The sequence below is a fragment of the Anser anser genome (genome assembly GCF_964211835.1).
Source record: "Anser anser genome assembly, chromosome: 1".
In the NCBI taxonomy this organism is placed as follows: Eukaryota; Metazoa; Chordata; class Aves; order Anseriformes; family Anatidae; genus Anser; species Anser anser.
Window position 1 is genome coordinate 148,533,274 of NC_139720.1, and position 24,061 is coordinate 148,557,334.

Consider the following 24,061-nt stretch of genomic DNA (forward strand, 5'->3'; position numbering starts at 1 on the left):
GTCAATGTCAGCATCCTTTAACTGATTTTAGCATCAGTTTAGCATTCTTGACCTGTGATAAATGACACAGTACAGATTGGTGTCAAAATAAATTTTCTGTGTGGGATTTTGTTGCAAAATCAGCTTTTCATCTATACTTTCAGTGTTTTGTTCTTCCTATTGAATCAGTTAAATCCTTAGGACTTCCTGACACTATTTCCTTCGTACGATGCTTTTTTGACAATTACAATACGCAAACTTGATCGTAATTACAGGCATAGCTCATGTTCTAATGGGAGTTTTCAAGGTTTGTTTCTAGCTTCTGTTTAACATGCAAATGTTCCTAAGAACAATTTTTTTGGAGAACAAAGTTCCTTGTGCCAAGGATTTACCTCTCACCATGCCATTGTTTGTAATAGTAATGACAGATTTATTGATGTTGGCCTGAGGAGTTGACTTGCACACACACACACCAAAAAAAAAGGAAGACTCAACAACAAACAGTTTAACCTAGATTTGAAATCAATGTGCTAAGTGTACAAGCTCTTCTAGTTGCTGATTTGTAACCGTTCTGTACAGTTCATCAGAGAGCATAATCTTCCATGTAAACAAGCAAGTGAGAGCCATGTCCAGGCATATTCTAAACTCTGAAATTGCTGTGTTTACGTCAGTCTAGTCCATTACTAATATCTATACTCCTCTTAAGGTCCATGATTTGGTGACACAGCTGATATTTTGTTGTTGATAATGCCTACTGGAAGGTGCCCTTGTGACCAGACTTGAACAAGTACCCACAGGTCTTCTAAAGACACTCTCCTTAGGCTGATGGCAGGTGCCTTTATGATCAGACTTTGGTTTTGCATAGGTACATAAATGCAGACATCGGACTTCACACATCATATTTCACTTTAATAATCAAGCTATAACTGGTTCCTTCACCTTCTCTGGTTGTCAGCCTACTTCCAAACTTGCATTTTTAATTACAGCCAGAAAGCTGTAGTTAAGTGATTCATTAAAGCACCCAGTAGCTCATGGGTTTGATCTAAACATTGGAGAAGGTGTCAGAGGGAAGGAAGAAGTTAAGCAGTCTTCTTGACAGCCAAGGTACAGATTGGGTGATTGTCTGAGGTAATTAGGAAATTGCTTAACTGCTCAGAGTGGGCTGTTCAATGTTTTTTTACTCAGGCTGGCAGCCTGTCATAAGTTGTGGTCCCACAGGGACAGATACCATGCCTATGCCCCATGCTTTTCAATATCTTCGTAAGTGATCTGGGTGATGGGATGGAAAGCACACTCAGCAAGTCTGCTGATGTTAAACTGGGTGATGAAGTAGACGTGTGGTGGTTTTACTCAGCTGGGCAGCTGAACTCCACCACAACTGCTCTCTCACTCCCCCTCCTTAGAAGAAGAGGCTGAGAAGAAAATGTACTGGAAAAAACAACTCGTGTTGAGATAAGGATAATTTAATTAAAGGAAAAAGGGGTGGGGGGGAAATCAAGCAAAGGCTGCATGGAAGCACAGAGAAGAGAAATTACTCTCTACTTCCCATCAATGAGTGTTGCTTGGCCATGTCCCAGGAAGCAGGGCCTCAATACATACAGCAGTTGTTGGGAAGGGTGGGTGGCTTCATAACGAGAGGCCCCCTCTCCTTCCCCTCTCCCACCTTTTATTGCTGAGTGTGACACCACATGGTATGGAGAATCCCTTTGGTTTTAGGGATGTCCCCTCCCTGCCTCTTGCCTACTCTGAGCCTGCTGGCTCTGGAGGGAGTCCTGGTGCTGTGCCAGCGTTGCTCAGCAGCAGACACAACACTGATATGATACCAGTGCTCTTGTGCCTACATGCGCAGAGCACAGCACTGTGTGGGCTGCTGCAGGGAAAGGTAACTCCACCCAGCCGGACCAAGTACGACATCGCAGTAGGGAGAGTCATTTACTGAGACACCTGAAAAGGCTGTAAGAGTGGGCATGCAAGAATTGTACTAAGTTTAATAAAGACTCATGCAAGGTCCCGTACCAGGGACAACACAACTGAAGAGCTCAGTACAGGCTAGGTTCTGTGTGGCTGGGAAGCAGCAGGGTCCTGGTGGACAACAACATCAACATGAGTTGGCAGTGTGCTGCTGCAGTAATGAAGGCAAATTAGATCCTGGGCTGCATCTGCAGGGTCATTACTTGCAGAGATAGAGATGTGATCATCCTCCTTTACTGCTCAGTGCTTGTCAGCCTACACCTAGAGTACCGTGTCCTGTTTGGGCCCCCAGAGTTCAAAAAAGATGTGGGCAGACCAGAAAAACCCCAAAGGAGGGCCACAAAAATGACCAAAGGGCTACAGAACGTACCTATGAATCTGACACATGAGGGGAAAAAATGGCAAAAAAAAAAAAGGCAGTGCAAGAACATGCAAAGCTGACCCCTCTCTACATTTCGTTCTCCTTAAGATGCCCTGCACCCCAGCTGTAGCCTTCTGGATGTCAGACAATGCACCCTTGATCACCCTTTTTAATGGCAGTTTACAGAGCTGCCTTCAACACACTTGTATAATCCTCTTTTCAATCCACTGATACTGCCTTCTGCCACAACACCATAGGGAAATACACTTTGCAAGATGTCTGCTCTTCTGTTTTATACCAACCTCCTGCTCATTTCACAGAGCGCATCCTTTCCTCCCATAACCATTCATCAAATCCCACAACTTTGCATTTGGCTTGTCCTCCGTTAGCCTGGAAGCCTCAGCCACAGCCCCCTGAGCCTTTTCCTCTTCAAGCCTCACAAAACTCAGCCCAGCTACCCACTCAGCAGTTGTCCACGCTCCTGAGGATTGTAGCTGACCTTCTCCCTCCTTAGTGTCCACCTTCCCCAGGCTGAGAGGCAGACCGCAGCACTGCACAGAGCCCTCCAGCTCCCGCTGACACCTGCTGCCTTGTTCCCAGTGCCCACCTTCCTGGCTCCCGACTGCACAGCAAGCCCAGCCGTGCAGATAACCGCCTGCAAGGACACCAAGGTTTTTTCCTGAGTTGGGCCGGCAAACAGCAGCAACTCCAGAGAAGGGACCGCAAAACTAATTAAGGGGTTGGAGCATCTGATGCGTGACAGGAGGCTGAGAGAGCTGCGACTGTTCAGGCTGGAGAAGAAAAGGCTCGGGGGTCTAACCAGTACGTGTCAGTACCTGAGCAGGGGAGCAGGGAAGAGTGAGCCTGACTCTTCTCAGTTGTGCCCAGGGAAAGGGCAAGAGGAAACTGGCAAAGCTTGTGACATAGGAAGTCCCACTGAAGCATAAACCTTCTTTTACTGTGAAGTGGGTCATGGAAATCCATGTTGTGAAACACTGGAGTGGGTTGCCTGGAGAGGTTGTGTGGTGTCCAGGCTTGAAAGCATTCAAAACCTGCCTGGACAAGGCCCCAGGCAACTTCCACTAGTTGACCCTGCTTTAAGCGGGAGTTTGAGTCGGTGATCTCCAGAAGTGCCTTCCAGCCTCCACCATCCTGTAATCCTGATGAAGTATAGGCAGGTATATCAGCGAGGTTATTTCATCTGTCTGCCCGCTTAGGAATATCAGCGGAACCTGTGCTGTTCCCAACATATTCTTGGTCTGACCTGTTCAAACTGTTCCACTTTATAACAACTTCGCTGCTCTCTCCTTAGTCCTGTAGCCAGTGAACTGGGCAACCCAAATCGGATCTTTCTGTGAGCGTTTGACCCCGCGTGGAGTGCTGCATTCAGCTCTGGGGCTCCCAGCACAAGAAGGACATGGATGTATTAGAGCGAGTCCAGAGGAGGGCCACGAAGAGGATCAGAGGGCTGGAGCACCTCTCCTATGAGGACAGGCTGAGGGAGTTGGGGTTGTTCAGTCTGGAGAAGAGAAGGCTCTGGGGAGACCTTATCGTGGCCTCCCTGGGGCCTACAGGAAAGCTGGGGAGGGACTCTGCCAGGGAGTGTAGTGATAGGACAAGAGGGAATGGCTTTAAACTAAAAGAGGGGAGATTTAGATGAGAAGTTAGTGGGAAATTCTTCCCTCAGATGGTGGTGAGGCACTGGCACGTGTTTCCCAGAGAAGCTGTGGCTGCCCCATCCCTGGAGGTGTTCAAGGCCAGGCTGGATGGGGCTTTGGGCAGCCTGGTCTGGTGGGAGGTGTCCCTGACCTTGGCAGGAGTAAACTTCTCTGTATGTTCATGCCCTTTTGTTTCTTAATGTGCTTTCTTTTTGAAGTATAACAGCCTAAATTCAGCGTTGTGCTCTTGCTGAGGCATTACAAGTGCTAAACACAATGCTGTTGCTCTGTCCTGCAGGCTGTGTTCTTCTCCTCAGTTACAGCCATCTAAGTTTGATGCTGCTTGGCCATACCATGAATTATGGTGTGGTGAGTGAGAGGGCAAAGGAATTCCTCCACCTTTATACATGAACGTTTATGTTGTAGTCTTGTTTTATCTCTCACTACAACTGTGTTTTCACAGCTTTGCGGCGTTCTTTCAGTGCCTTTTTTTTTTATTATTATTTTAAATAAGTAAAATGTTTATATTCAGGTAGGGGAAGATGGAGGATCTGTCAGGGGCAAAAGTCACTTGCAAATATTTTCAACTTTGTTTTCATCATCATGGTACAGAAATAATCAGGAAGCTAATTCCTACTCTTAAAATTTTTGCTTTTAAAGTTGTTTTTGTGAGAAGAATGATAAGTTTGAAAGGGAGGGAAATTGGAACTATCTAGCTGCTCCCTCCTCCATCACATCTTCAGGCACTCGATACAAACTATCCTAAACAGAGTAGAAGGAAAGTGAACTTTTTTCTCTTCTTACCTTTAGTTCTGCTTGCATGTAACTACAAATTCAAGTAGCAATTATTTTTTTATGTTTTTTTTTTGTGGTCTGAGATAAGAACAATTGTGTTCGCTTTCAATCCACTTCAGCATATCTACACAATTCAGTGAATTAAGTACTTCATTCTCTGATATGAAATAATATTTATTTAAATTTGTTCTCCCCTTTCTTTGTTACGGGGGGTGTGTGGAAGTTAAGGTTTGTATGAAACAGTAAACGGCTTGTATGTTCTGCACCTTTTTTAATGTTTCTTTTTTCAATAAACAAAGCCCTCAAGCTTAGGGCATTTTTCATAATTTGCATACCCCAAACCAGTTGATGGATATAGAGTCAAGGTTTTCAAGATGTTTCTTCCGTTTGTCCTTTTAGACAATCCTATCAAGCTCCAGGTGTTGGAGACTGCCTCCGTCAGCAATTAGGGTCACGTCTTGCATGGACTCTAACGGCAAGCCAGCCTTCTTTACAAAGTGCTACCTCAAAAGGCTTTTCAAATACTGTCTCCCGTGGTGTGCCAAGGTCAAGGCGAGAAGGGGATACAAGTGGTAAGCGAGATGCATTTGTTAAATTTATCTTTCTACAAAATTTAACTTTCCAGATAAATTGTTTTGCCTACAACCACCAATATTTTTAAATGTTTTTTGAAATAGTTTTATAGCACGTTGTATTGTTTGAGGAGTTTTTCTAAAATGTATCTGATAGAGGGATAGAAATAAATACGCAAGACAGTAGTGTATTTGGCCACAGTTGCTTTAGTTGGTTGTTAATTTGTTTTTGAAATGTTTGGTTTGATGTGTTTTGGTTTACTTAAACGATTATGACTGTGTTGCAGCGTTTGTCAGGCTCAAGTGATTGTGGTTACACGTAGCAGTCACTCTTGTGATGATCAAAAGATGCTACTGCTTTTAGAAAGTCAGAACAACAATTCAATGAATAGAATGATGAAAGACACTCGTGTTTGTGATTCAGTCTTTTAAAACTTGGAATTGTGCATTGGAATACAGAGCTTTCAAAACTATTTATTTTTTTTAGTTAGTAGATTGTTTATGGTAGTTTTATTTAGAGCAATTGCCATAGGTTACTGTCAATTAGAAAAATAGATAAATATTACTCATTTACTTCTTTAAGTAGCTGTAAACTTGAAACTGATGTCTGGAGGATGTATTCTGAATTTATTCAAGCGTAGCTAAGGAGGAATTGTTTACCAGATCATCTCTGCAGCAACTGCTGTGGAAGTTTCAACCCACTCTGCCTTTACTATAAAAATGGGAGACTGTTCTGAGTAAGGGAGCTAATGGCAGATGTTATCATCCTACATTGCTGCTACTGGCTGGTTTAAAAAAAAAAAAAAGATGAGGTGGTTTGGATTTTTAATAACTCTTCTATAATGATGCAGGGATACTTATAAGCTTAAAATACACTCTATCTGTGAGCCCTAGCAGAACTTACCATGTATTTTAAACTCCATCTAGATTTTTTACTGGTTACAGTACACAATGCAAATAGAACAGAGTTGTACTCGTGTGGCTCAGGGCAGCACTGGGCAACTAGAACCTAATTAGCAATACTGTTGATGTGCAAGAGAATGGACAGACTTTTTATTTCTTTCAAATCTAGCCTTGCCTCTTATTTTTGCTGTACTAGTTGCTCTAAAGAGCAGTAGGTCTTGTTTTCATTGAGTTAGCCAGCCATGACTCCTAATCCCTATGTGGAATAGGTATAAGGACCAAGTTTTCTTACATGTAGGCACTTGCTGAAGTAGTAGAACTGTACTCAGAATATGAAAGACTATTTTCAAGAAGATATATTTCTGTGAATAAAATTCTTCTAACTACAAGTGTTTTTTTTTCTTTTAAAGTTTGTTGCTGTTAACTAGAGCTTTTTTATTACTGTACCTACACAGTATAATCTGGAGCATTGCTGTACCATTTAGCAATTGAAGGAGAGTGCACTTAAATCTTCTACCATCTCACTAAGAGTTCCTAAAAGGAACTAGCCACTCTTGTGTACATCTTAGACTTATGAAAGGAATCTGAATTTTAAAGAGCATCTTAAGGTGATGACTACTTTTGCCAAAACAGGAATACAATTTATTTTTTTTTGTTTTTATGCTGGGATCTGCCTGGGAGGCAGACTGATGAGAATAAGAGTGCTGTCAAATTTGGAAGAAGCATGTTAAAGCATCTCAATTTCTGGATTACTATCAACTGGAGAGTTGAAATCTGTACAGTCTTGGTGTCGTAAATGAAGTCACAAAAGTAGATGGTGCTGTCTAGCCCAGAACATGTGGGAATAGTTGCAGGGACCTGCATGGCATCTTCTTCAATCTTTTATTTCTTTTAAATCAATTAGTTTCCCAAGTCACAAATATATTCTAACATCTAACTAGTTATAGGAGCAAGACAGCAGAATGTACCTAAACGGGGCCTACAGGAAAACTGGGGAGGGACTCTTTGTCAGGGAGTGTAGGGATAGGACAAGGTGGAGTGGCTTTAAACTAAAAGAGGGTGGGTTTAGATTAGACATACGGAATAAATTCTTCACTCTGAGGGTGGTGAGGCCCTGGCACAGGCTGCCCAGAGAAGCTGTGGCTGCCCCATCCCTGGAGGTGTTCAAGGCCAGGCTGGATGGGGCTTTGGGCAGCCTGGTCTGGTGGGAGGTGTCCCTGCCCATGGCAGGGGGGTGGAACTGGGTGGGCTTTAAGGTCCCTTCCAACCCAAACCTTTCTGTGGTTCCGTGAATGCTGCAATAGCTTTACTAAATCAAAGGTTCAGAAATTGTATTTACTGTTTTCTCTTTGCCAGCTCTGTAGCTGTTATGCAGCTGGCAGTCTGATTTTGATTAATCTTTTTACACTGAACAGTGGTGTTCAGCATTGCATAACGCTTTTAAACAGGCAGTTCTCCGTTCTGAATTAACTCTGATGTTCTCCTAGCTGAATGGAGAAGAGATTACTCTGTAAGTCCAAACTAAAAGCTTCAACTGTGTTGATGAAGAAAGGTGAAGTTACTGTGATGCTTGCCTCAGAACTTGCTCTGGTGATTGAATTAGAGAAGATAACAAGTTTAGGAACTCGCTGAAGTGTTTGTTAAAACGCAGCGTGCGCCATGTCACACTAGCTGACCTGATCTGAGACAATTCTAGGTATCGGTAGAGGCAGGCATGGGGAATTACTGGCTTTCCTGTCAGTTTGTTGTATTAAATGTCAGGAAAAAAAAATCTTTGCAGGTTATATGTACAGGTTTTCTGGTTTTCTTTCTTTTTCTTTTTTTTTTTTTTTGCTAGGCATCTACATAGTTTGTTGAATCTGTGATCCAACTTAATTGTCCCAACAAATCTAAATTCTGTTTTCTTTTCTTTCTAGGCTCTGTTGAAATAACTGAAGCAAACCTTGTAAGAGATGTTTTGTATGTCTTCCAGGGAATAGATGGCAAAAACATCAAAATGTGCAATTCTGAAAATTGCTATAAAGTAGAGGGAAAGGTACTGTATGGGGACTTGTATTTCATATGTCAGCAGAGTGGTGTGTAAGGCCAGAATAGCAACAAAAAATCTGTAGATAAAAATACTAACTGAAGTCATTACTTGCTCTGCACCCCCCCCCCCCCCTTTTTTTGAACAACAGAGTAGTTTCAATTACTATTAAGCAATCTTCTATTTTCAGTCAAACACTTTGATGCCTTCAGCAGGATGAAGGAAAGTTACCATCAAACAAATGCAGGGGCAATATGAAATGGAATTGCCTTTTTTGGAGAATGAGGAGGGAAACCCAGATGGTTGAAGTTCACATGTACTTTTGCCTACTTTCTCTTTAACATTTGGAGGCAAAGATATGGAATTCTAGTATTTTATATTGTGGCTGAAAGATTGAAAGGAACATGTCTGTTGGTGTTAGCGTATTGCTCAGTCCAAACTTTTGTGCATATGCGTGCATGGAAATAGGCACACAAATGGATACCAGCTCTGTTATTATACTAGGAAAGTATAATTTCAGAGTTTAGAATTGAAGAATTTTAAAATATTAAGTCAGTAAAATCAGAACATTGGAATTAGTTCTGATTGCTTTATCCTAGCTGCTGTGAATGAAGGAGCAAGACTGGAGAACTACTATAGCTATCACACTGAGGACTGGAAGTTCTTGTGTCTTTCTGTTTTAAAGAGCAACATAAATGTGCTGATATGAATTTAAAGATAATTGTCTGGGTTGGGTTCCAGAAATAAACCAGCATTTTATAAGTTGTCCAGAGGCAGTACCCAAGCCGACCTTTTCTAGCTACCAAGATAGACCCGCAAGAATTAAGCCAGTACAAAGACTTCTAAGTTAAGGCTTAATTTGAGGATTTTGGTCATTATTTGCCTTCATCAGTGTATAAAAATGAATGTCAAGCAGATGCAGGTTTTTGACCCCATTTTTATTGGATAAAAATTAGCAGCCTGAGTAATGGCATGTATGCTAGCCACTTGATACTATGGACTTGATTACAACTTACCAGAGATCAGATGAGGTCATGCAGCTGGGGCTACTTGCTTTAGTATCTTCTTGCTATTCAGTATTTAGAGGATACTGCTTCACAATTCAGTTTCAGCTCACTAATTGCTTTTCATGTTCTTGTTCGATTGGGAAGACAGTGCTTCTGATTGCATTAAGAACTTTATCCTATGACAATATGACTTAGTCCCAAAATAGCTGAGAGCTGCTTTGGGGTCAGTTTGTGTTCAAGAGCACAGTAGACTTATGATATCTGAACTGACTGCCTTTTTTTTTTTCTGTGTAATAATAGCAAAAAGTGGAATATGTAATTGCTCCCCTCACAGCTCTATAATGACTTCTAGGGCTGCTTATGGGGGGGGGAAGGGGAATGAAAACCTTATGTTCATTCAAGTCTTGTTAATAAGTGGATTGCTGAGGATGTCATCTCCTACACCTGCAGATGCTGCATAGTTTGTAATTCCTCAACACCTGCACTGCGTTAATTAAGTTCTGTATATAAATTAAATTATATACGGCAGAGGAAAGATAGGGTCATGGATTTTTCTAGAGGAACGTGGAGAAAATATAAGTGCTATCACTAATTTTGCAATGGATTTCATTACTTCTCTGCATAAATTCCACATCAACTAGGCTAGTTTGAGGTGAAAAATTGTGTCACTTCAAACTCCTAACTATGCTAATTCAGGGAGTTTGGTTATTAGGTACTTTGTGGTCAATAGTGCTGTTTCTTGAGAACTTAGTATCTTTTGGATTATTTTTGTGAAGTTAGTTGTCTTCCATCCTTCTTCTTTGTTGGCACTTGTACTGAGCTACAGTGAAGACTAGATTGCCTGACGACCTGCAGCTGGAACTTTTACTGATGAACGAGGAGTAGCATCCCTACTTTAGTTGTGTTGACTGCATGTTAGGCAAAAAAAAAAAAGTCAAAGCATATAGTTTTCCCCCAGCTGCACAAGTTCGCGCACAGAAAAGGAAGTCTTCTATTTTTTTTAAATACTACAATCTATTTTTTTTCCCCAGAAAGTAACATACTTGCCAAGCTGTTGATTCTTGCTTGAACATTTTCTAATATCAACCTTCTTATTAGGTCTGCTGGTGACTTTCAGCACTGTATAAGCCAGCAGCTTCTGATTGTATCTAACAGATACAAATACAATAACTCTAAGCCAATTTTGTTTGTTCCTCATTTGATTCTCGGGGATGTGTAATTATGCTTAATGCTTGCCAAGCACTCCTTAATGGTAGATTTCTAAATTTCTTATGTCATCACTTTGGTTATAACCGTGGACAGTATTTTTATCTGTGTCAAATCATAATTTATCCTACAGAAACTGTTCAAGCAGCGAAAGCTGGTCTGTACAGTCAAACAAGAGGGCCATGGGCTGAACTCTGGTCTCACGATGAAGTGGTGCTGCCTGGTTCAAGTCCACACTGCTGTGGCTATCCTGCGCTGTAGCTGATTTTTATCTTGGAGAATGTACTGCTAGCTAAAAGGCTAAATGAAGTGAGCTAGATCTCTAGTTGGTTTGTTAGTGCACTTCCTTGCTTTTGTTTGGACTGTTCCAGTAGCTCCCCAAGTCAAAATTGTCTGTAAAGATCAGATAGGCCCAAGTGTTCTGGGCAAAAGTCAATCTCTGCCTCTTGGCCTAATGGATAAGTCATATTCTTTGTTTTTATTTGTCAAACAAAATTTTGCAAACTCATTCACATGTGTTCTTGGGCAATGTGATGAAATGGGGTAGAAGCATATTCCTGGCAGGACCAAGAGAAGGAGCAGTGTCTTATGCGCTGGTAGTTTGAAGGAAGAAATGTGCTGTTTCAGGAGAAGAGAGTAATAGTTAAATAGGCTGCTGGGTACTAAGGCAGGCTTGCAGAGTTAACTGACATACTTGGTAAAAGAAAAGGAGGAACAAACTAGAAAAGCTCAGAGATGCTGGTGATTAAACAACTTGTGAAAGCTGTTACTGGTGCATCTGACTTAAACTTAGAATTCGGATTCTGTAAATTTTAGTTCCTGATGCCTAGTCTGGCATTGGGTCACATATGTTCTATTGAAGATTTGTTTTATGTGTGGTAGTAACTAATTATTTTCTTTAGGTTTCTTTACTGGCTTCAGTCATTGACACCTTTTTCTGGAGACTAGTATTTTCAGCATATCAGGATAAGATGAAGTGCGATTCTGAATCACCTTTCTGTTACTGTCATAACTGCCTAATGTACAAAGAATGTGTGAATACTGTAACATTAAGATTCCCAAAAGGGAAGATCCTAAAGTTGCCAGTAATATATTTGTTGCTGCTTCCTTTCCATGGCTTATGTGTATAAACTTAATGTTAATTACAGGCTTGTCTGTGTTTTTTGCCACTATCTCTGCTGTAGAAGTTAATATGATGGTTTCTTGAATTGTCTTGTTTTATGAGAAAGAGAGACTTCTGTGGCGTGATTTGACTTCAGCTTACAAGCTGTTGCTTCTGTTAATTTTGTAGGTGAGCTTGTCCAAATCTCTCAGAGATACTACAAGCAGACTCGCAGAGTTGGGATGGCTACATAATAAAATAAGAAAATACACAGACCAGAGGAGTTTGGATCGTGCGTTTGGACTTGTGGGTCAGGTAGGTCAGCTAAAGAAAACTGACTTTGCTACAATATTTTGGTCTTGTTTCCTTTAGAAACTGCTGAGTAAAATGCAGTACTGGAATGGTGGGTAAACTTTGGAGAACTTGTAGCGTGGATCATTCATCCTTTCATTTACACCTTCCTTGGACTGCCACTCTTGGTATGGGTCTGAAGGCGAGGGAAAGGCATTTGCCCTTGATGGTCCTGAGAAGGACTTGCTTCATTTATAGCAGGAAGGTCTCATGCATAGGTTCCTGTTTTTTGAATCTCATGTATTTGTTGAAGCGATAATGCATTTTTATAAACAAAAGCATTGGTTAAGTGGGATGGAGACATTTCTAAGCTAATTAATCACTACTTCAGTTGTTAAGGTGACCTCTGCAGGAGATGCTCTTGTCTTGTCAGCTAATGTTACGCTCATGTGTTAACACTGCACTAACTCTACATGAAAATGCAAATACCCTGTTATCTGCTGCTCTTTCTTTTGAATACAGCATCAAAAGAATGTCAAATTTTGTTTTTATAGGTTTCATCATCATGATTTGTAGTCTACAGTAACTTCACAGCTGCTGTAATACCCAAAACCACATTTACTGCTAAGGCATTCCCGTTTCCTCTCACTTGCTTCCTCTGTAAAACTGGATATTATCCCTTCTGAGTCGACAGAAATGTTGTCCTTGCCTCTAGCCATAACATCCTACCTAACCTGCAAAGAAATTGAAGTGCTTCTCCCTTCAATCTAATTTTTCTTAAGAGGTCAGTAGAGACACTGTAGTGCTTCCTACTTTTCTAATGTTCTATTCTGTTCCCTTCTGTCTCTTATTCTAAGTAACCCTTTTAGTCACATATAAATTATTTTTCTAGTAATCCAATGCTAATTTCCATGGTTTATATAGTAGTGTTACTGTATATGCGTTTTTCTTCACTCTCCACCTTCTATCTGGGTGAAGTTTCTTATTCTTTATCTAGTTACTTCCTGCTTATGCTTATTTTTGCTGTCTCTGCCTTTTATCTTCAAGCTTACAGTAAGGAGAGAATTTTAATTCTTCAGTGAATTTAAATGTGCAGTATCTCAGTTATCATATATAGGTTTCAGATTCTGAGCAGAAGGCTGTGCAGCTAGTTAGCTGAATCTGCATAGCTCTGATGCTGTTAATTTTGCTTGAGGCAAGTATTTATTATACTTCTAGTGTGTAATTGTACGAATAAAAACATTTCTACTCTTACTATCAGTATCTGGACAAAAAGAGTATGTGTTACTGCTCTTCGTTGCTTTTATAGCTGACAATTTCAGGTGCTGCACAGTGTGCATTAAGAATTTGTGCACAAGAATATATTGTGCATTCTGAAGATTATTTTGTTACTACTTTAAAAGAGTGCCTGTCTAAGCACATGTTTAAACCACATGTAGGATAAGATGTGGGCAGGATAAGATGATTGTTTTTTACCAGGCAAAATGTCAGGAACAGACAATTATTGAAGTAGAGAGACACCAATATGCTGCACTTTGACATTTGCTGCTTAGTGTGGAAATTTTACTTTGTCCTCAGAAACCAAAAATAATAATCAGCAATGAAATAAAACTTGCTTTATATTTTGACATTTTACCCATTTAGAAAAAATATCCAGTTGAGGTAATGGGCATTTTAAACTTTTTCTCTTGAGCAAGCATTCTTTTTCTTTCCTGAGTCCTCTTTTGCTGTAGATGAAATCAGAATTCTAGGATAATGTCCAGTTTTCTTTGCCATTTTAGGAAACAAAAATCTGTAGTTCATAATGCAGGAATTGGCACTGAATGTAAATTTTAACTTCTAGAACTTCTCTGAAAAGTAGATGGACAGTTAGATCTTAAATCCTTTTGACCACTGAAGTGGTACTGTTCTCACTTTTTGTGTAGATGCATACATAGCATATTTTGAACGTTTTCTTGGAGTCTCTACTCTGCCCTCTGTCTTGACAAATGCTACTCTAATAGGTTCAAAAATGTACTGAAGAAGCAAGTGAGAAGAAATGAAAAGTGCAGTCACACATGAGGGGATTTCTTTTTGCCCTTCAGTATCCTCTGGAATAAAGTGAATTTTGTATTGCTTTCTAAGTGATGAAGTTGAATTGAAGAAAGGAACTTTCTTTCTTCAATCAAGGATACAATGGCAAGATTAATTATTTTTTTTCTGGGCTTTTTAGAATCTTATCAGGTAGGCATCTTAGCAGGAAAGAAGATGTATTTTTTTCTTGTGCTTGTAGTAGTGATTTCTTGCTTGTACATACTGTAATGAATAAATATTTTACTTTAAGCTCTTGGGTTTGTGTGAGGTTTTTCTTTTTCTCTTTTTTCTTTTTTTAAATTACTTAAAATGGGTTGAGGGGAAGGGCCTGGGGAAACAATTAAAAAAAAAAAAAAAAAGTTGGGTGCTCTTGATGTTTTAAGCTTTCATGAAAATGGTACCTCTTTTCTGCTTGTAATCTGTTAAAATAGATATCAAAATAATTATCTGAGAATTGTTTGAGAAATAAGTTCTGAAGAATTTATGCGCACACAAGCACTCTTCAAACAAACAAAAAAGTGTTTGAAGTCAAAAACTTTAAACTTTGTCCAGAATTAATGAGCTGTATTTTTACTCAGTTTGAGGAAATGTTGCAGGATTTTTTTAGTCTATATGCTAAGTTAAGAACAAAACCAAAAAAAACAGGTCTCCCAAACTGCAGAACACTATGCATTACTAAACAATTATTCTGTCATTACTCATTATTAAGTCATTAGTCATTACTAAACAATTATTCTGTCACGAATTATTTTAAAAAAAAATCTTTATTTATCTTTAAATAACCCCAAGTACCCATTCTATGGGTTTCTTAGGATATACTTGGTATTACTCATTTCTTGCATGTCAAGTGAAAAGTACCCATTGCATGGCTGCCAGTGGGTAAAAAGCCAGAAGCTTAGATTACTTGATCCAGCAGCACTTAGTGGGAGTATTCTTTTATGACTGTTGTGTTTTCTTGTTCATGTCATATAGTCTATACTATGCATATAATGATAGCTGCCCGACTTACATTCCGTTTTTAGAGGCCTTTTTGAAATTGAAACTCTACTACTTTATTACATAATGTCTTTTACATAATTATTCAAATAAAGTTCTTTGGGGTAATGTTTCGATTTGCACATCCCTATAGTAATTATGAATGTCTTTATTGAGATGATGACAAAGTCTCACGACAATGTGCATATATTCTTGGAAAAGGACTGCATCCCCAATGGAAGCACTTATATGTTGGAGCATTTTCTAAGATTTGTGGTGAAATGTTATTTTTAGCTCAATTCCTTTTAGGACACTTCTAACTACTTTCACAGTATGATGTTGGGATAAGAGCTGTTCTAGATGAAAGCAGAAAGACATTTCCTGATGATTTTTTTTCTTTTATTTTTTTTTACAGAGTTTTTGTGCAGCCTTACATCAGGAACTCAAAGAATACTATCGGCTTCTGTCTGTTTTGCATTCTCAGGTAAACTAGGAGGTTCTTATTAAACTTTATTATTCAAACAGTTTAAAGCACAGCAACTCCTAAAAGGTGTACCTTTGGAAAGGGAAGAATGGGTAACAGTTGCTATTGACAGTGGATGCAGTTCTGTGTAACTTGTGCATTACTTACTCTTTGGATATATATATTTATCGATGAATATTTTTTCTTAGAAATTCACTGTTATACAATGTTCTACGTAAGCAAGAAATATCATCTGTGTTTCTAAGTCTGTGTTACCTTTTTGCTTCACTTTGTCAGTTTCATTGTGTGATATTTCTATCCTTCAGATCCCAAACAGCATGAGGTGTTTGTGAAGGGTGAAAAACATTCTTTCTGTATTTCAAGCAATGCATAGTTCAGTAGCTAGGAACAAGGACAGTTTCAAATTTTTGTTTTGTCTGAGACTGGTTGTACGTTTTCCTTGTCCCTTCTGCTGATTGAGTAAAATGCTTCAATGTTACATTATTTTTCTATGCTGTATAGACCAACGCAGTGGTGATAATCTGCAGTTTGTCCACAAATTTGTGTAGGTATGTGCATCTAGATGCTAGCTCTAAAATAAAAATTAGTTTTCTCTTGTTTTTTTTTTTTCTTTGATATGTGCTTGCTTTTTTTTTATATGAGACTTTCAAGGAATTCATTATTGCTAATTGAGAAAAAACTATTCTGAGAATTAACCCAACATTTAATTAAAATGCTATTTGAAAGAACAAAGTAAAAGAACCTATCATTTAAATCATAGGCTTTTATATGCTTTTTCAAAGCATCTATTCACTTTTTTACTCACTTGCAGTTCTTCAACATTTCTAACTTTGGATTGCCTGTCATTTGTACTTAATGTTTTCTTCCTGGCTATGATCAGGTTAACCTTTTTGTAATTATTTCCTGCTCTGTCTGTAATGTGTTTGGTCTCTTGGCTTGCTGTAGCTTTGATTTATTCTAACTTTCAAAATGTTTTGACCATGAAAATATTTCACGTGTTTAAAACACAGCTTTCAGACCTCTTTACCCTTCCTGCTCCACTAAACTGTTCAAAAGGAGAGAGGAGTCTGATGGGAGGAGATGTATGTATGTAAGTGAAAAAGGAAAGGAAGGTTCTACTGTCACTTACCTTCCAACTACATTTGCCTTTGTGCTGGACTGACCACAGCAAGCAGCCAAGCACTCATTCCATTTTGCCTCTCACTCCTGTTTTTTGCAGGATGGAGAGAAAACAGAAGGCAAAAACACTTGTCAGTCAAGTTAATGATGGTTTGATAGGGAAAGCAAAAGCTGTGTGCACAAGCAAAGCAAAAAAGAGGTTTCATTGGTATTTTCGAGTTACAGAAAGAAGTGCAAAGGTTTTTTGTTTTTCTCAAACATACCAAATAAGATCTTTCATTGTATCTTTTAGATTCCCTTTAATTGTCTTATTTCATCATTATCTATATTTTTAATAGATAAAAATTCCCTTTCAGCTCATACTTATTTTAGATCACTCACACTACCTTGATGTTCTTCTGCATTGACTTTAACCTTGTCAAACTTTACTTTTCAACAATGCCATGAAGTAATGACAAGAAGTGTCATTTCCAGGATTCAGAAGGAGCTTGTTCTGTTTTTCTATTTCTTTTGCTGAACCTTCCAAAGAGAACAGAACATGCTACTTCTTTCTCTTTTATCCTTTTTCCTTATAGAATTGCAATTTTCCTGGAAGAATCTTTTCGCGAGATAACCTTTTAATCAAGTTGTCCCAAATATAATATTCATTCCATTATAAGGTAGTATATATAAGTATATAAGGTAGTGTTTTCAGGAATTACAGGTAATAGTAGATTATGCAGTCTACACACTGGAGCTGTCATTTCATGTAGAGATGTGCACACCCAAGTGATCCTTTTCAAACATCTTCCCACTTATCTACCTGTGCCATTGACAGAAGAATTTGATACAGAAGTAAATGGGCCGGGTTTTCTTGCTTACAGGAAGCTCCAAGTTTTCACTGAGTTGAATTCACTTACGGAAGCATTAGGCTAAATACCTAAGTTATATGATAATAACTCACCTGAACTAGATGACCTTTGTCCAAGGGTTCTGAAGGATATCAGATGTGAAATTGCAGAAGAAGAGGGATTGCTTGAAGAGGAAAAGTCTCAGGAGGGCTGTGGCTGGGACTTCCAGACTAACGGAGGACAAGCCAGATGTGAAGCTGTGGGATTTGATGAATGGCTATGGGAGGAAAGGTTGTACTCTGTGAAATGAGCAGGGGGTTGGTATAAAACAAGAGTGGCCATCTTGCAAAGTGTATTTCCCTATGGTATTGTGGCAGAAGGCAGTATCAGTGGATTGAAAAGAGGGTTATACAAGTGTGTTGAAGGCAGCTCTGTAAACTGCCATTAAAAAGGGTGATCAAGGGTGCATCGTCTGACATCCAGAAGGCTACAGCTGGGGTGCAGGGCGCCTAAGAGGAATGGAGTGTAGAGAGGGGTCAACTTTGCATGTTTTTGCACAGCATTTCTTTTTGCTATTATTGGAGATAAAGCAATAGTCCATCTAGCCAGTGTTCTGACAGAGCATGGCATTTCTTGCATTCATAATCAGTGGGACAGAAATTTTGAAGAAACAAGTCAGTGTTCTCAAGACTTCTGCCAGATTATCCCCGAGGTGAGCTTGATGACTTGTCTACTTTTTTTAAAATGGAAAAATCTACTTTTTTGAAAGACACTGTCTTGCTAAATTTTTCACTTTGATTCCTTGACAAGATGGGGGATCGTGTCTTAGAATTGAGTGCATAATGCATTCCTGTATTCATGACTCCATACAGCTTGTTAGATTAGGAGTTCAGTTAGCTGCAGTTCGGGCACAGTACATAACAAGAATCTCATCAAAGGGTTCTCTGTTATCTTTTTCTCTCTAACTTTATTTTACATCTTCAGAGCTTTCCCCCATACATTTTCTTCCTCTGAAAGAGTCTTCTTGTGTGTACTGCGTACTATTCCATAAGCTTTTCAGGTCTTTTCCTTGCAGACTGTTTTCAAATTGTCAGCCCCTTCAAAAATGCACATTCATGATGAAGATGTTGCTTCATAATCTCTTCCCTAGCGACAAAGGGCAGTTCTTGCTTGCATCTGCCTTATCATTGTCAAGTTCCAACTTTTTCCGAGATGAGTTGTTTTCTTTTCTCTTTTTTTTTTTTAATAACATAGACCCATGTTATTAGCAGTTATCTTCTTTTGTTTTGCTAGACTAAATGGGTCTTGCTTTTTCTGATCATCTCTGCTTTTGTTCTGCTTGCATTTGACAGCATTCTCTGCATTTTGAGGCTATGCACGTTCTTGAGCATAGCCAACCAGAAATCAAATGTGTGTAAATTCAACTGACGCATTTGACAAAATATGTGCTAGATTAGGAAGCAAAATCAGGAAGTTGAATGAGTTGGTTGTAGCATACAGGAAGAAATAAATCATTTTTTCCAAAGGCTTTATCTGCTTGGACTGCTTTAGGACTGCTTGCTTCTATATTCCTAGGTTGTGTTCCTGTCCTGCGTGCTCCATCTGTGCTTGTACGAGATGTACATCTGCATCTCGGATGCAAGAATTTCATTTGTATTTTCCATGGTGTTGTGAGACTCATATGCGTGGTAGTCGCATCGTGACAGTTATTTCTCACCATAGATGTTTGTACTGATGGTAGCAATTCCTTAATCTCGCTATATAGCTAACTTAAGTTCTGATGGCTTTTCAAGAAAGACACGAAACAGAATTTGTACCATGTTGAACTAAAGTAAGTTGTCTGTGCAGTAATAAACACTGTACCTCCTATATCCTTAGTGTTTTCCTTCAGATGTTTTCCTTTACTCTTTTCTGAGTATCTCTTTGGCTAGTGTTTGCTGTCTTCCAGGATCTCTGTAATCCTTTGCCCTTCTCTCTTTTCGTGACTAACACCTTGGTTTATTTAACTTTCTTGGTCTTTGCACTCCGTCTGTCCTATTACACTTCTGCTCATCTCTATCCTTTCAGCTGCACTTGATTCTCTGTTTCCACCTGTGTGGCTCTCAGGTTTTGGACCAATGATTTTTATAAAAGAACATATAATGGTGGGTATTTCAAGTGTATTAATAAAGAGCTAATGTCAGAACAAAAAGTATGAAACACCATTTCATGCTTCAGTACTTGCCAGTTTTGTTCCTTGATATATCTATCTATTTCTAATTCGATCAGCTCCAATTGGAAGACGATCAGGGCGTGAATTTGGGACTTGAGAGCAGTTTAACACTTCGTCGTCTTCTAGTCTGGACGTATGATCCTAAAATAAGGTTAAAGACCCTTGCAGCACTTGTTGATCACTGCCAAGGTCTGTTTAATGTTCATTTGACATTTTGGGGGAAGTTATTTAACTTTTGAGTGGTTATGCATGCCAATTATAGATATCAGTAATGTTACTGATGTTAATGTTTTTGCACATTTTGAGTAGCTAATCCTCAGAAGTATCTCTTTGTCTCATTTTAAACAGAAAACTGATCAATTACAATGCTGTATATATGCGCTTAAACTTGCTTTTTTATTTTTAATTAGGGCATGCATAAGATATTCTTCAAATTCTGGGGACATGATTTTCACACTGTTTTCAGTTCAATTTTAGTTACCTTTCAGAGAATATTATACTGTGGTAAATCCCACTAGCACACTACAAAATGTCTGGCTCAGTCTTTTCACTGTTATGAGTATTCCTCTATGCATGTTGCCATATACAGGAGGGATTTGCAACTTTTCTGCAGATTTATGTGAAACAACAAAACTTCACAAATCTGCAAATAGCATGTGGCTGTGTTAGCAATCCACAAGCAAGACCTAAGGAATGGTGTTGGAGTTGACCAAAAGTTTGGCCACTAACCAACTTGTAAGCTATGCTTCTTCCTGAGGGTACATCAGCTTGGCTGTCTTTGAAAATAAATGGAGACTACAGCCCTTTGGAAAGTACATCTTAACTGAAAAAGTTTGTATCGCCTGTTCTACCTTGATTATTGGAATTGCTGACAATTTTGGGAGGAAAAAAGAAAAGAAGGCTTCACTTTGAAGACATTCATGAAAACTTTGAATGCTATAACGTGTGCTGCAAGGAACTTCTAAGCTGTGTAGCATAACAGCAAAACAAGTTCTAGATCTATTTCTTTTTTCTTGGGGGGAGGAGATGGCTTCTTACCGTTTAATTAAAAGATGACCGGAGATACTGCCTAAAGGGGAGCTACTGGGGAGACCTACTGAGAAGCAGAAAAGATGTGTTTGTGTTTATGATGCACACAGAACATCTGAGAAAGTCAAGACTGAAGGAAACAAATACTGAGGCTCATTTAATGCCCTTCTAATTAGCGTGATGGGGAAGAAAAGAGGCATAAAGTCCACCTTTGTGGATGATCTGACACTGTATATTTTGGATTCCTCCAAGCTGCCATTTACTGGACAGAATAATGCGTCAAAAAACTAGGCTTAATGCTTCAGTGAGATTAATGTTTCATGCTTTAAAAGCTAACCATTCCCTGTCAATGTTAAAAAATTTACTTTTGCTACATTTTAGAATCACTATTCAATAAGCCCTAGCTGACATCTGACTAGTTAAAATTGATGGCTGCTGAATTTAAGTGTAGTGTATATATTTTTCTTCCATACATTTTTTGTTTCTCTCTCCTATGATCTTACAGGGAGAAAAGGTGGTGAACTAGCTTCAGCAGTTCATGCCTATACTAAAACAGGAGATCCCTACATGAGGTCTCTGGTTCAGCACATTCTTGGCCTGGTATCCCATCCTGTACTGAATTTTCTTTATCGCTGGATTTATGATGGAGAGCTGGAGGATACATACCATGAGGTAATTCTTACATAGGAAATATTTCAACTCTTCATTTGGTTTATGGAAGAGTCTGTGGGAAGCTTAGAGAAGAACTCGAGAAATAGACTGTGATATAAACATATATTAATTACTCATATTATACAATAACAACATAAAATGTGACGCTTCTTCATGGATTCACTGTTTTTGTAGTGTCCAAACGTGGAGATGCATTATGTTGTCTTTGATGAATCGTATCCTGGGTCTGTTTAGTAGAGGCAGAATAATGGACTAAGGGTAGATGCTTGCTTCTGAAGAAAGTGTCATCTTTGTCTTCTTTCCTGCTTAGTGTAGCAATAGTAATGTATACAGAGTTCCTTAACTATTTAGAATGCAAATCTTGTATTCCGATAAAAACTTAATTTATTCTGAAGTAAGAGACTGAATATTCTGCTTTGACTACCTGTTGTTATCCCCAGCCTCATAAACAACTTTAGTTTGTCATATGGGATAGAACAGGCTTATGGTTGCAGATTTTCTTTAGAAAATCTACTTGTATTTGTTGTAACTTCTATAACAGCACCTTCTAGTAACACTCCTTTTCTTCTTAAAGAGTTTTTGTCTTTTTAAGCTTTCCCAATTATTTTTCCCATCTCCAATCAGTACAGTCTTGTTAAATTGAGATTTTATTTAGTTCCAAGAAGCCAGAGAATCATTTTCAAAATGAATTGACCACTCCTGAGAAGGATCTGTGTAACTTGGCTTGGATGTGGAAAGTGGTGTCTGATTTCTGAAACTGTCCATCAAAATTCAAATGAGTACAAATATCACACATGGCTGATCTTTAAGGTCATCTTGAGCAGACTTACATAAAATATCTATGAATCTTTATGTCCAAAAGTGTAAAAGTGTAGAAATGTAGATTTGTCTTTCCAGCTACCCCTCAGACTTGAGAGATTGGGAGTTTTGGTTGTTTTTAAATCATTCATTAGCTTTCAACTCTTTGTCTGCTTAAAAATTTATATGCTTGCTCTGAGAGTGTTCTTAATACTGCAAATCACTGTTGGATACGTGTATGTTGAAAGCTACTATTTATCATAGATGATTTTCAAACAAAAACAATTGACCATTCTTGCTTGAAGTGGTATTTGGAGGAGGGGGGAAGTTCTTGTCCTGAAAATTGACGTCTTGTTTGACTGGATGAGGAGAGAATCTTTCCACAACTCATTTTAATAAAACTAACTGTGTAGATTTAGTTTCTTACATATTTGAAAGTATTTTCTTATGTAGAGCTGAGAGACCTTGGCATTTGATTCCTCACTTGCTGAAGGATTTCTTGTTATTTTCTGCAATTCTGCATCTCCTAAAATAGGAGAAAGTCCAAAGGAGGAATGAGTGAAAATAGAATGAATAAAATAAAAGCATATTGCAGTTATATTCTGACATTTTTCTCCTACTCTAATTGCCTGAAGTATGCTGTGTGCTTCTGTATTTCCTAGTGGATGTTTCATGGATAGTACATCTTTCCTGAGGTAGCCAAGGTTTCATAATGTACAGAGGAGATCAAATTATATGAGTCCAATTTTCAACTTTTTTCTTCAGGGTTTGTATTGGTCAAGATCCAATCTGAATGCCAGTTTCCAGGACAACTTTAGCTTTTCTAGTTAAAAGAACAACTAAGAAATATTTTTTTTCAGTTTTCATAGTTCACAAATGAAAAACGGGGAGAGAGTTTACCTTCCTCTTTTAAATATTTATTTCAATCTACAGTTTTTTGTGGCTTCAGATCCTACAGTTAAAACTGATAGATTATGGCATGACAAATACACTTTGAGGAAATCAATGATCCCTTCTTTTATTACAATGGAGCAATCAAAAAAGGTATGTATTCAAAAATTAATTTTCTGATGATTTGTTTGTCTATGCTGCTATTTAGGTTCTTATTAAGAAAATGGAGACCAAATTTAACAGTAAATATTCATCTGAAGAATAACAAAGTTAATAGAATTAATTTGCTGAGGAAGACTATAAGACTATTTTTTCCATTCTCTGACTAATAATCTTTATTTAAGGAGATCTTGAGAGGCGAAAATGTTTGTTTCAAAGCGTTTTGTGTTGGCAGTGGAGTTCTTGGTTGCCGTGGTTGGGATTGTAAAGCTAGGATTGAAGAACGGTGACAGAATACTCTGTTGTCCTGCTGGTTGTGGGTGGCTTTTTTATTAGCTTTTAAACTTACATGCAAGTCACTATTAAAATTAAAATATTTTTAAAAAAATCTCTCGTTTTCAGGTTCTCTTAATAGGAAAATCCATAAACTTCTTGCATCAAGTTTGTCATGATCAAACTCCATCCACGAAGATGATTGCTGTGGCAAAGTCTGCAGAATCTTCAAAAGGTGGTAGGGTATCAGTGTTGGTCAACTTCTTCCCTTTGAACTGAACTCTGTACAATATGTGGTTTAGATTATAAACTGACGTTTTGGATAGTGGGGTGGAAAGGAGTACAAAAGTCCCTCCCGTTTAAAAGATAGCTTTTTAATGGACACTTGCGTTTTACGGAACACGTTTGAAGGTGAGCATGTGTAATTTTCTTAATAGATTTGCTGGATGGTTGGTTGTTAATGTACTGGGTTTCTGAATGAAACCAGGCGTGATCAACCTGCTTTCAAATGACTTCAGGTGGGTGGGTAGGATGAGAGCAGGGATGTTCTCAAGTGCCTCTGTGAGAATTTGGTAATTGAGACTTTTCATCAAATACACATCATATGATTCCATAATAATACAGTGAATTAGTTCTGTGATTAAAAAAAAATAAAATCAAAAATCCATTAGTTGT

The 24,061-nt window shown here is 38.6% G+C and overlaps 1 protein-coding gene across 2 annotated transcripts in view; it reads left to right on the forward strand.

Moving 5' to 3' along the window:
• Positions 1-24,061, forward strand: part of TUBGCP3 (tubulin gamma complex component 3) — a 55,438-nt gene that overhangs the window by 13,860 nt on the left and 17,517 nt on the right. The window contains exons 6-13 of one of the 2 annotated variants that reach the window (XM_083835096.1): positions 5,164-5,336; positions 8,156-8,274; positions 11,770-11,895; positions 15,335-15,403; positions 19,621-19,753; positions 21,099-21,265; positions 22,997-23,107; positions 23,516-23,624. In XM_083835096.1, the coding sequence (XP_083691222.1) occupies positions 5,164-5,336; positions 8,156-8,274; positions 11,770-11,895; positions 15,335-15,403; positions 19,621-19,753; positions 21,099-21,265; positions 22,997-23,107; positions 23,516-23,624 (1,007 nt within the window). The remainder of the gene's footprint in view (positions 1-5,163; positions 5,337-8,155; positions 8,275-11,769; positions 11,896-15,334; positions 15,404-19,620; positions 19,754-21,098; positions 21,266-22,996; positions 23,108-23,515; positions 23,625-24,061) is intronic. The other variant, XM_083835097.1, reaches the window with a different exon arrangement.